This window comes from Zootoca vivipara, chromosome 8 (assembly GCF_965207765.1).
Source record: "Zootoca vivipara chromosome 8, rZooViv2.hap1.1, whole genome shotgun sequence".
Classification (NCBI taxonomy): domain Eukaryota; kingdom Metazoa; phylum Chordata; class Lepidosauria; order Squamata; family Lacertidae; genus Zootoca; species Zootoca vivipara.
Window position 1 is genome coordinate 37548232 of NC_142591.1, and position 12278 is coordinate 37560509.

Genomic DNA, 12278 nt, shown 5'->3' on the forward strand with positions numbered 1-12278 from the left:
AGGCATCCATAGCAGATGCATTATTATGAAGCCCACAGCGCAAACAGGGACTTGCAAATGAAAGGAAGAAGTCAAGGTACATCACTTCTAAAACAGCATTTTAAAACAGGCTTGTCAGATGTACGTAGACATCTACTCATGGATAAATCCTATACTATATTAGATTAGGAGGACCTGAATACCTTAGCAATACCTCAGAGATTACTAGGAAGTACTCTTCAAAAAGGGGGAAGATTTATACAATCTGAAGAGAAACCAGAGTATGCTAGGAAGTACCCTTCTGTCTATATGCAACTGAGTGAATTGAAAGGCCTAAGAGCAAAACAAACAAACAAACAAAAACACCCTATATTGTTGCACCATGATATACAAGAAGTTCCTAGACCTTATCCAACAAGGATATCAGGGTCTAACCAAATGTTGTAAAGGAGCCAAGAATACAGTATGGTGGACTGGAATTTGATATGACATGAATAACAAAACTCTACCCTGTGACTGCTGAAGAACTTGATCGACACAAAGCAATGGACTTTTATGCACTTGGGGCTCACAACTGATATTATCTGGTTGTTGTGGGCTACTATTCTACGGGTAGCAATATACTCATTTGCCTACTATTGCATGCTATAGCCTTGTTGTACAGCTGAGCAATACCTTTGTTGACTTGGGCCTTCCACATGAACTCACGACTGACAATGCAACTCAATTTACAGCAGAAGAATTTTCATCATTCCAGACATTTTAAACAATATTACCAAAAGCCACCTCTATCCTGAAGCAAAAAGGGAGGCAGTTAGAGCAGTATGGACAGCAAAGAAAATATTGACACAGAAAGACCCACATATTGATATTTTAAGCTACAGATGAACACACTGATAGCTACTGTATAGAGCAGGGGTGATCAAGCTGGTCCCTACCGCCCACTGGTGGGCGTTTCAGGATTCCAGGTGGGCAGTACAGGGTTCTATGCCACATGTTACTGTGGGCGGTAAGGAAGTTTTACCACCAAGAAAAATGCATTAGTGGGCAGTAGGTATAAAAAGGTTGACTACCCCTGGTATAGAGACTAGCTTAATTAGTAGCAGGTAGAATACCTGCCCAAACTCTAGAGATGAATCTCTTTCTAAAGTGACCTGATCCAGGGGAAAAAAAGGTATCTTAAGGTTATTAAGGTAAAAGAAATGATGTTTCTATAACCAGCACAATTCTGTGAGAGAACTAACACATTTAGAACTGTGTGTGAGAGAGAGTATATCAGACTCAATGGAGAGAAGACAATATAGACTCCAGTTACTGTACAAGGGAAAAAATGAAACACCCAGATAATAGTCTGTTGAGACTGAACATGGAATACTTATCAGAAACTGATGATATCTTCTTCCTATTCCTGAGAAGTAACAATAGCCAAATACACAAGTAGTACCTAAAAACCCAAGCTCATCTTGACTGACAATGTTATTAATCATGACTAAAACTCTTTCAATATTTAGCAATCAGTGACAACACCAAATTACCACATTTCAACAGGGCTGTTTTATTTGCTTCTTTAAGGGGAAGGAGAGACATGTGGACAATCATGGATTGGTACCTAGGGACTTCTCCTGCTGAGGACACTGAAAGAGCACTTAGGGTGCAACATGAAATTAACGTTTTTTTAAGCACTTCAAATGAATCTTCAAAAAAGTCCCTTAAGAACATATGGTACATATGGTTCAAAACTAATATCTCCCTTGCTCAGTATCCAGTTTCCCACAAAGGACAACCAGGTGCTTATGAGTAGCCCAGACATAAAGGCAACAGCCCCCTTCTGTTGTTGTTTTCCACTGACTGGTATACTGTACAAAGGAATGCTACCATTGATCCTGGAGGTGGCATATAGCCATCACTTCTAGTTTAGTCCTATCCTCTCTGAATTTTAATTTGCCTAATCTCCTTTGGTGGCCATCACTACATCTTATGGAGGAAAATTCCATAGTTTAAGAGGCCCTGTGTCGTGCAGCACTTCCTTTTGCCTATTCCGAATAGTTCAACATTTAGTGATTGGATGACTCCTCATTCTAGTGTTATAAGAGGAAGAAAAATATTTATATGTGCATTTTCTACACAACATGCTTGATTTCATACACCTCCATCCTGTCCCATCCCTCACATAGTTTTTTTGTTTCTAAACTAAATAGCCCCAATCACTGAAACCTGTTCCAGTTCTACAAAACCATTTTTTAGTTTCTTCAGTCACCTGAATATTTCGGTTGCCAATTGAATGTATGATACCTTTTATCTGTTTCAGAAAATAGTTTCACAGATATGCTCCCTCCCTTATTCTTGAAATATTCAACTAGAAACTTTAAGTGTTTCATGTCATGGATTAGCAGATTTCAGGGATGGGATGGGTTCAAGCTTGCCTTTTACTCAAGAGAAGTGTGCATGCACACGAAAGCTCATACCTATGACAAACTTAGTTGGTCTCTAAGGTGCTACTGGAAGGATTTTTTTTATTTTTATTTCAAGAGAAGTAAGTCACAGACAAGATAGTAGTGTGTTAAAGCAATAAGCAATAGGAAGAAACAAAATATTGAAAAAGCAATAATGAAAAGGGAAGAAAAACAAGAATTGATTTTCAACTGCAAGTACTTACCCACAGGAGACATTTCAGGCACGCCAGCAGTGTAAGGGCCATCCAGAAATTTAGGTTCATTGTCATTGATGTCCTGAATCTTAATGACGAATTCTGACTCTGGTTCCACGGGTTTACTTGTCAGTCTATCTAGTGCTTGTGCTCGGAGGGTGTAGTAGGCTTGTTCCTCCCGATCAAGCCTCTTTGTAGCATGAATATCCCCCGTGTTCTCATCAATAATGAAAATGGAACTTGCCCCTTCTCCTGACAAGATGTATTTGATGGAGCCATCTCCTTTATCAACATCAGAGTGAAGCTGGTGAAAAATTGATGAGAGATGAGATTAACTTGCAGGAAAGTCGGTGGTATGAATATATGTAAATAATAATAATAATAATAATAATAATAATAATAATTTGCATGTCATGCAGCAGTATACGAAATTTTATCATTCTTGGAAAGTTAAGGCAAATGTTGATTATGCACAGCATGTAGCAAACGAGGGGAAGCTGTCAGCTGGCTCCTGTGAGCCAGACAGTCCCATCTCATTCCATAAACAATCTTATTTTCGAATGCATTTCATGGCAGCTCAAAGCAAGAACATCCCATTCCTGTAGTTTTCTCCGAGTACAGCTGCTGAACTTCGGAGGTTGACAATCTTGTAGATTTACCCCAGAGTAATCCTGCTGGTGTCAGTAGAACTACTTAAAAGTTCATGGAATCATAGAATTGTAGAGTTGGAGGGGACAACAAGGGTCATCTAGTCCAACCCTCTGCAATGCAGGAATCTTTTGTCCAATGTGGGACATGAACCCACAACCCTGAGAATAAGAACCTCTTGCTCTACCAACTGAACTAGTAAGTTTTTCTTTGTGATATTGACTTACATGGCTTGCACTTAAGTTTTTGAATATTTGGATCCAAATAATCATAAAGAAAAGTAATACCATGGATTTGTATGAATAGAAACACTTTTTAACATACTTGTTGATAGCAAATGTGCTGTATTTTGTTAATTGCTTACTAAAATAATAGAATAATATAGTATTACCTGCATGCCTAGTAAGCCAGCCTCACTGAACTTTACAGGACTTTCTCCTAAGCATGTGTGTATAGGATTGAGTCCTAACTGATCTGTCTGGTCTTAAAGAAGCTCTTTTGCTTGTTTCAGTTTTAACACAATCAAAACAAATCAAATTTGGTGAGAGCTTTAAAACATAATAGAGATCATGTTCAACTAGGCAGCTTTCTTCCACAATTCGATAATTCTAGATTGGTACAAATATAAAATAAACTGCACTCCTGCATTCTTTATGGCTATAGCCTGTGTGCTTTTTAATCTGTTATCTACATTCACATAAACAGGATGGTTACTACAGCATACAGTCATATGTTATACTGTATTGTATTATACATATTTCTATTTTGTTTTTTTCAGAGAAAAGAACTCAAAGCAACTAACAAAAATATTTGAAAACAACTCTAATAACAAGCCTAAAACAACCTAAAATAAACCACTAATTTATAGGGAAAGGCATATTAAATTCAACCACACTCCACTAAAATATAAGTAGGCTATTAAGATCACAAAGTCTTGGAGAACAAGAATGTTTTTGTTTGGCACCTAAAAGTAGATAGTGATGGTGCCAGGCATGCCTCCTTGGAGAAAGTATTCCATAGATGAGGAGCTACCACAGAGAAGGCCTCAAATACATGCGAAACAGCATACAAGATAAAGTTGAAGGCTATGGCAACCCACATCGAAGGATCAATGAAGCTGGATAACACTCCGCAAGAACCACCCGCTGAAAATGGTCAACTAAGCAGGAAAGGAGCCACTGCAAAGCAGTGGCTCTCACTCCCAATGTGGGAAGCTGCTCCACAACAATACCATGGTTGATGGTATTGAAAGCCAGTCACACACTCCCCTGTTCCTTTCTCCAGACAAAGGTCATCATACAGGGGGACCAAGCCAGTTCCTGTGGCAAAACCAGTTGTAATCTCTGAATAAAGTGGATCTAGAAAATCAGTTTTCATCCAAGAGAGCCTGGGACTAGCCCACAACTCTATCTTCAAGAACCTTGTGCAAGAAGGAAACTTTAGCAACTGGATAATAAGTATTTAGGTGTTCCAGATCGAAGGAGGGTTTCTTAAGGAGTTTCTAGACAGGAAGCATTAATCACCTTCCTAGCCCAGAGAGCCATCCCTTCCTTGATCATTTTCATCATCCATGAGAGTAAAGAGTGCAACCAAACAGAACCAATGTCCTTGTTCATGTCCTAAAGCCTTACTAACTGAAACTCATCCAACACCACAGACATATACAGTGCTGTGAGTGCCTTTTGAAATTCATCTGTTGTAATAATGGCGTTGAAGTTCTGGTGGATGATACAATTTTGTTCTCAAAACATGTTGCAAGCAAGTCATAGCAAGGCACTGCCACCAGTTGGATCAGAAAGACCAGCAGTGCAAGCTGCTGAACCCAGGCCCAGGCCCAAAACTAAGCCTTTAGCATGTCAGTCAACAGTCCCTTTGAGCCAAATCCCACAAGTCGGACACTCAGATATAATACCCTCTGAGCCAGATTCTGCTGAGGAATGAGCCTCCTTTACACTATGACCTCCACACTCATGAATACAGACTGAGAGATAATGGAGCACTAGGCTCTAGGTCAAAAGAGATTCTCCATTCTTCAGAATCTCCATTTTGAGATTCTCCATTCTTCAGGTAGGGTGTGGGATCTGGGAGAAGTAGTTGGGAACAAGAGAGATATGGGCCTCCCTTGTTTGACCAAGTTCTATGCTTGGAGCTGTCCAAGGTCTTGCAATTCCAGCCTGACCCCTTCTCAAATACCAACCTAAAACACTCACAGGCATACCTCACAGGGTGCCCAACTGTGGTCAGGAAAGGGCACATTCAAGGACATTCAGAGGAAACCAAATGTGCTGTTTCAGCATATCCCTTTCAGCATATCCAAGATCCAAGATCCTCTCTGTTTATGCTCTGATTAGTGCTCACAAGCAAGCCATGTACCTCAGCCCACTGACTTGTTTCAGATCCTGATATGTTAAGGATGAAGCTCTGAAGAGGGTTTCTCCATGTGTCCCTCTGAATATTCTCGACCCCAGAAGATTCATGGCACACTCCTTTCCTTGCACCATACCATCATTGCTCCCATCAAGTCTATTGCTTTCTCTCCAGTTAGAAATATCACAAGTTTTACAATCACACACACATGAAACTACTGTCTGACAACATAACAGGGCTGGTGTTAACTGAAGATTGGGGGGGGGGCTAGACACTGGATTTCAAAAGGTCCAAGTTAACTAAGGAGATTCCTGTTTACAGATGCGTTAGCTGATCTATAGCCACCATCTAATGTAAATTACTGCATTTGCTTTCCATGCACTTGCAATAGCGATTAGTATGTGATACTTTAGTGAATAACTGCTACCCTGAGAGCTAAAAATGTTATTAGTTTGCTTTGATGCACTAAGGGCTATCACATCTCGTATTTTACTACTGAACTTTCTTGGTCTCTCCCCCACCTCTCCAATAAAGGTTGCTTTTTTAAAAGAGCCAGATTCTATGCACAGAAAACCTTGTGCCCACGGCGGGGTGGGGGGAAGCTTTAATTACCATAGGTTGGCTTCTTACATTTGTGATGTTCCCAGTGCTGCAGAGAACACTCTGAAGAGTTTTTGTGAACATTGTTATGAGTCTTTTAGTGCCAACATGAGGGAAATGAAAGAACACAGCAAGGGAACAATGCATAACCGAAATAATTTGAAAAGAGTCAGAAATGCATTTCCTCAGCAATTTCCTTAGTCACAATTTAGCTCTTGGTAGAATGGTATAAATGGACTACAAGAAGAAAATGAAGCACAAATTTCTACCACAGAGAGATGCTGCCAGTTCTGGACAGATAGTCTATGGCTGAAGAAAGTCGAACCATGGCAGTATAAAAAATGGACAATGGAGAAGAGGGAAAGAGTTGACCTGCTTGAGCAACTGAGTGCACTTAGGACTGGATCCAGAGTTCTTCTTCCACAGAGAGGTTAATTTCATACACAAATGACCTTTCATCCAGTTAATGGATTTCCCCTCTCCTCCTGTAACCCCACACTTTTCTGGAGGACCCTCCCAACCCTCTAGAAGAATGTGAGAGGTATTGTTGGGTGTTGCAGAGTAGAAGGAGGAATCAGAAAGAGGAGCCTTCCCCACTCTGCCTGTGGAAGCAAAGTCTGGATCAAACCCCCAGTATTCTGGATTCATGATATGCTATGAACCCATAGAATCCATAGTATGAGGAATGAGCATGAAGTGTTGTTGTTGTTGTTGTTTTAAAAAAGTCCCCCATACCATTTTTCATCCTTGCCCATAGCAACAAAACATTGAGATTCAGAGCTGGCCCAAATTCTGAACCTTTTAACAGTATCTAGTGCAATGGGAAGTAGGGGAGGGGGTTCTCATCCCTTTCAAAACCCAAGAACCACTGCAAGACTTCTCCTTGTGGCTGGTTTGAGCAGTGAATAAGAGCACTCCAGAGAGAGGTGTATGTACACTGCAACATTTTTATTTGAACCCAACTAAAATCGACAGACATGGTTTATTCTTCTTATTCTTTCTTCCATTCATAGACCTCTTACTATTTGCTGCAGTCATTTCAGGAAGAAATCATGAAGAGAGTGGGGGAAGAGAGTGGACAAATCCCAGTCTAGAATTACTTCCATAGGAAATAATGGAAATTATGGATTTGTTTTGCATTGTGTTCAATAAGTGAGACCTGAAGGTATAACACAACACAACATACAATCAATCAATCAATCACTCAGCCAATCTCATTCACCATCCATTTCATGTAACCATAGCAACCATTGATTACCTCAAATACTGCCTCTATCAACCTCTCTTACCTACGGGACCGCCTCTCCTGGCATGCCCCGCGGAGGACCTTAAGGTCCACAAATAACAACATTCTGGAGATCCCAAGCCGTATGATGGTTAGATTGGCCTCAACTAGGGCCAGGGCCTTTTCAGTACTGGCCCTGACTTTGTGGAACGCTCTCTCACAGGAGACTAGGGCCCTGCAGGATTTGACATCTTTCCGGAGGGCCTGCAAGACAGGCCTGTTCCGCCTGGCCTTTGGGTTGGACTCAGTCTGACCCCTATTTTTCCTCCCTATGGTTAGATTTGGGCTATTTTAAAATGAGGCTACATTTTTAAAATTTTAAACGTAAGTTGCATCTTAAGCTGTACTTTAATCGTTTTTTATTATTATTATTTTATGTCTTATTGTAATTTTACTGTGTCAGCCTCCCTGAGCCCGGCTTTGACTGGGGAGGACGGGGCATAAATAAATTATTATTATTATTGTTATTATTATTATTATTATTATTATTATTATTAAAACCACTCACATTCAACAATATTACAATCCACATACAAAAGGCCACTGCAATATATTCTACAAATCTCTGAATTACTACTGCACCCCTCCCCCGAACTATGTAATGCTCCTCTCCCATTTCCCACCTGAGAGGGGCCCAGATCTCTCCCAGGATAGGCACTCGGTGCTTCCATGTACTCACTCCCAACCTCATAATCATAAAATGCATGGTACTTAAATCAATGGTTTTCTATGAGTCTACTCTGATTGGTTTCTAGATAATCAAGAATGTTCTACAAGTGTGCAAAAATAACTTAGCATGTAAATTAAAAGAAAAATAAAAAAACCACAAAATGGCCCTGAGAGTGATTATAAAACACCAAAAGCCTCGAGATCAGTTGAAACAATCCAAATCCTCAAACAACATGAAAAATGAGCAATAAGAGCAATTAAACACACACACACACACACACACACACACACACACACACACACACACACACCAGAATAATTCCCAGACAAACTATTAAAAACTGCAGGGCAGGCTACACATCCCTCTATCAAATCCAAAGGTCTGGGCATGCAAAAATGTCATCACTTTGCACCCAAATGCTACATGGATTGATCCCAGGCATGCTTCCAGGGTGAGAGCATTCCACAAGAGGTGTGATTCTTCAGAGCCTATCCCATACACTGTGAAGAACAGTGAGAACTATATTACATCCCCATCTCCATTCTACTACACAGATTTGGGGCTAGATGAGCAGATCAACTAACCCCCAAATTCAAAGTCTGGAACTACTTCTCTTTAGGAGGAGGATTCCCAATTTTTACTTTTCTCCTGCCCTGAATGGTTTTTTTTTATAGCAACATTAAAATTGCTACCCTGTGCTATGCTGTTGACTTGGTTGTGGCCAATAACACAATTCTAATCTTTACAAAATAAAACACTCTGAATAAAAAGGTGCCTAGCAGACGCTCACAGATCCCCAGTCATCCTTGGCTTAAAGCCAGTGTACACAACACTACAAACACCATGGCCAAAACACTTAAAAGTAGTCTCCATGTTCCAGATGTCCCATGCAGATAATGTAATACGTAATGTACCAAACCATCTGGCCTGTTTCTATGTTCATGGGGTAATTCAAGGGGCTTTAATTCACTTTCAAAGGCTTTTGGTTAACTCGCCATTCCCATAATCATTTGTGATATTCACTATATAGAAAACCTTATCCCAAGAGATGTTAACAGTGACCTCTGTATGACCCAAAGTTAGTCAGCAAGGTTGTTTGCTGAAATACCCTGGAATTTCTTTTCAGCTTAGGCAGGAATTGACATCTTGGGCAAAGCATCTCTGAGATAACATCCTCAGAATGCTTGATGGTGCAAACAAGCCCATACACTGATTCTGCATCAGTTCCCAGAGGTTTTCAGCGTAAGCAGCACATGTCAGATCTGTGTTACTGGTCCCTCATGTTGGCACCAATATATTGCAAACTGTCAGGGTAATGAAGGGCTTTGTTTTGCCAGGGAGCTGCAATGTGAGTGCTTAGGAAGCAAACTGTTTCTTCAGAAAAGCTGTTACAAACAACAACAACTTTTGGATGGCTGCTATTGCTATTTTGTTTGCTTTTGTTGCAAACTATTCCAAAAATTAGAAGACATTTGAATAATATATGTTATTACATCTCTGTGTTAAATTGCTTTATACCAGGCATTCCCAAACTTCGCCCCACCAGATGTTTTGGACTACAATTCCCATCATCCCTGACCACTAGTACTGTTAGCTAGGGATCATGGGAGTTGTAGGCCAAAACATCTGGAGGGCTGCAGTTTGGGGATGCCTGCTTTATACAGTAATATGAGAGTGTTGCTAAGGACATAGAAAGACAGTTCATAGGGACAGGACACTATACTGTCTTATACTGTACACTGAGAGCTGCCTTATACTAAGAACACAGATCCATCTAGCTCAGCATTGGCAATGGAATTCCAAGCTTGCAGGGCATTCTAAGAGCCTGGATCTACATGGATATAACTGTGAAATACCAGATTCAGTCAATCATCTAATATTCCCGCCAATATTTTACCATCACCAAGCAATTCTATGCACATTTACTCAACAGGTATGTAAGTCTCTGTGCTCAATGGGGTTTCCACCTAGGAAAATGTGCTAGGACTCTATGTTTTGACTTTAGCAGCCTCTTTCCCTTCTTTGTGCACCAAAATATATTTTGCTTCATACCATGACTTGGCAAAGAGATAAACAATAATGTCTTTTAAAGATCACAGTATTTTTTTTTTGTTTGCAAAAATTCCCAGGAATTTCCAGGCACTCTCTACTACTGCTTCAAAAAGTTTAAAATAGAAACATTTTGAATGGTCCTTGGAGGGCCACAAAAAAACCATATTAGCAGCCAGTTGTTGTTGTTGTTGTTGTTGTTGTTGTTGTTGTTGTTGTTGTTGTTGCTGCTGCTGCTGCTGCTGTTAACTAAAACTAAAAATTGTATTTCTAAACAAGCCAGAAAAATTTAGGGAGGGAGATCTCAAGAAACCACAAAAACCATATGGTCTAGCTCTAGCCACTCCTGCCTTAATCCCTGAAAAATGCTTCAACCACTAACCACATCATTTTCCAAGATATTCTATTCCTTTCCCTCCTTCCATCCCTGATTATCTGACTCCGCCCCCCCACCCCTGCAAATATACAGCTATTCAGCATCCCAAGGTCACTGAGCTAGTTCAGTTCTTTCCCCAAGCCTGCTTATTCCTGCCTCGCCTCTTGTATGCAGATGGAGTCATTCTAACTGCATAAGGATCCATCCTTTGACAATGATTTCACCATTACCGGTAGTATAGATGCTAAAAGGAATAAGAAGATGGCAACACTCTTAGAGGCTGGAGAGGGAGGAATGTGAATCATGTAATAATGATAGAAAATATTTTGTAAAAAATGAAAGATACCCACGAGAGGGAAAATGAGTTTGCAGTACTCTTGATTTTTGGATTGGGTAAAAATAGCATGCAGAGGTTCTCAATGAATGCTGTTGTTAAGCAAAACCCATCCTATATTAGCACAGGAATGCATCCCAGACACATTATATTACAGTGTAAAGTGGGGGTAATCTGATATTAGTGGTAATCTCACACATTGTCATCAATGGAAAGTGTTTACCATTTGCGTGACAGTATCCAACCATTCACCCACATTATAAAGGGAGTGTATTCCATGCATAATTGCTTCTAAACACAGGCTTGAGCTTCAGGATATTCTCAGCTAAAACTGCATGATAAAATTTACATCAAAAATGTTGTCTAGAAGGAGGATAATTAAAAATGGGATTTTCTATCAAGTGGCCATATGTTTACAACACAGACAAACAAATGTGTCTTTCTGGAAGCTGAAGTCCAACCTCTCAGCTCTCAGAGCTTAGTAGACTGAAAGGAAATATGGCTTTTAACAGCCTTTGTACTTTCCCCCCCAATTTTTCCCCAATTACTTATAGTTTCCCCGTAGTCTCCTGAGTAATTTGAAGCAGCCCAGGGACTGTTCTACATTGAGCTGGTATGTTCTGCATCCCTTAGGGTCTGGTTCACAGAGATGAAAACAGAAAAGAGTGGCTGTAATTGCTAAAATGTTTCACTTGAAATAAAGCCCTTGTCCCTTGAGGGAAAATTTAGGATGGACATGAAGACCACTCACTTCACTTCATTCCATTTCTCAAGACTGTGCGATCATTTTGGTGGAAGAGCTTGGTGAAGCATAACTATGCTATGTTGAAAAGAGTAGATGAAAATACAGATGAAATACAGTTGATAGGCTCTATTTCTTTTAAGGAAGACACTCCCAACAACTTAATAATTTGTGTAGGGCCTCTGCTATTGGGGGAGCAGAGGCAGCAGAAGTTCTCACATCATATCATATTAAAGGTATGGATTCCAAGCCCAAGGTTAAACTCTGTTAAGTACACATTCCACTCTATGATCCAGCTTTCTGAAATTGTAACTTCTGTGCAGTTTCGGGTTGTTTTAACTAATTGTGGACTGAATGTCCCCCTACATTTGTGGGACTATTCCTTCTCTGTGAAAGGGGGGGGGAGTGACATCAGAAACTTCTGTGCTACAGGCAATTTCATCAGGTGGCTCTGCATCTATGTCATTGTCCTGAAGGATGCTGCCCCCCCCCCGTGTTTTTTAACACCTTCATTAAACCATTGAGTGAGCTCACTTACTGGTTTGGGCTGAAGTGTCATCAATATGCAGATTACACCTGAC

The 12278-nt window shown here is 40.3% G+C and overlaps 1 protein-coding gene across 1 annotated transcript in view; it reads right to left on the bottom strand.

The window, feature by feature from the left end:
• CDH7 (cadherin 7) overlaps positions 1 to 12278 on the bottom strand; it is a 114839-nt gene that overhangs the window by 60958 nt on the left and 41603 nt on the right. The window contains exon 3 of the mRNA XM_035126025.3: positions 2636 to 2930. Coding sequence (XP_034981916.1) covers positions 2636 to 2930 — 295 coding nt within the window. The remainder of the gene's footprint in view (positions 1 to 2635; positions 2931 to 12278) is intronic.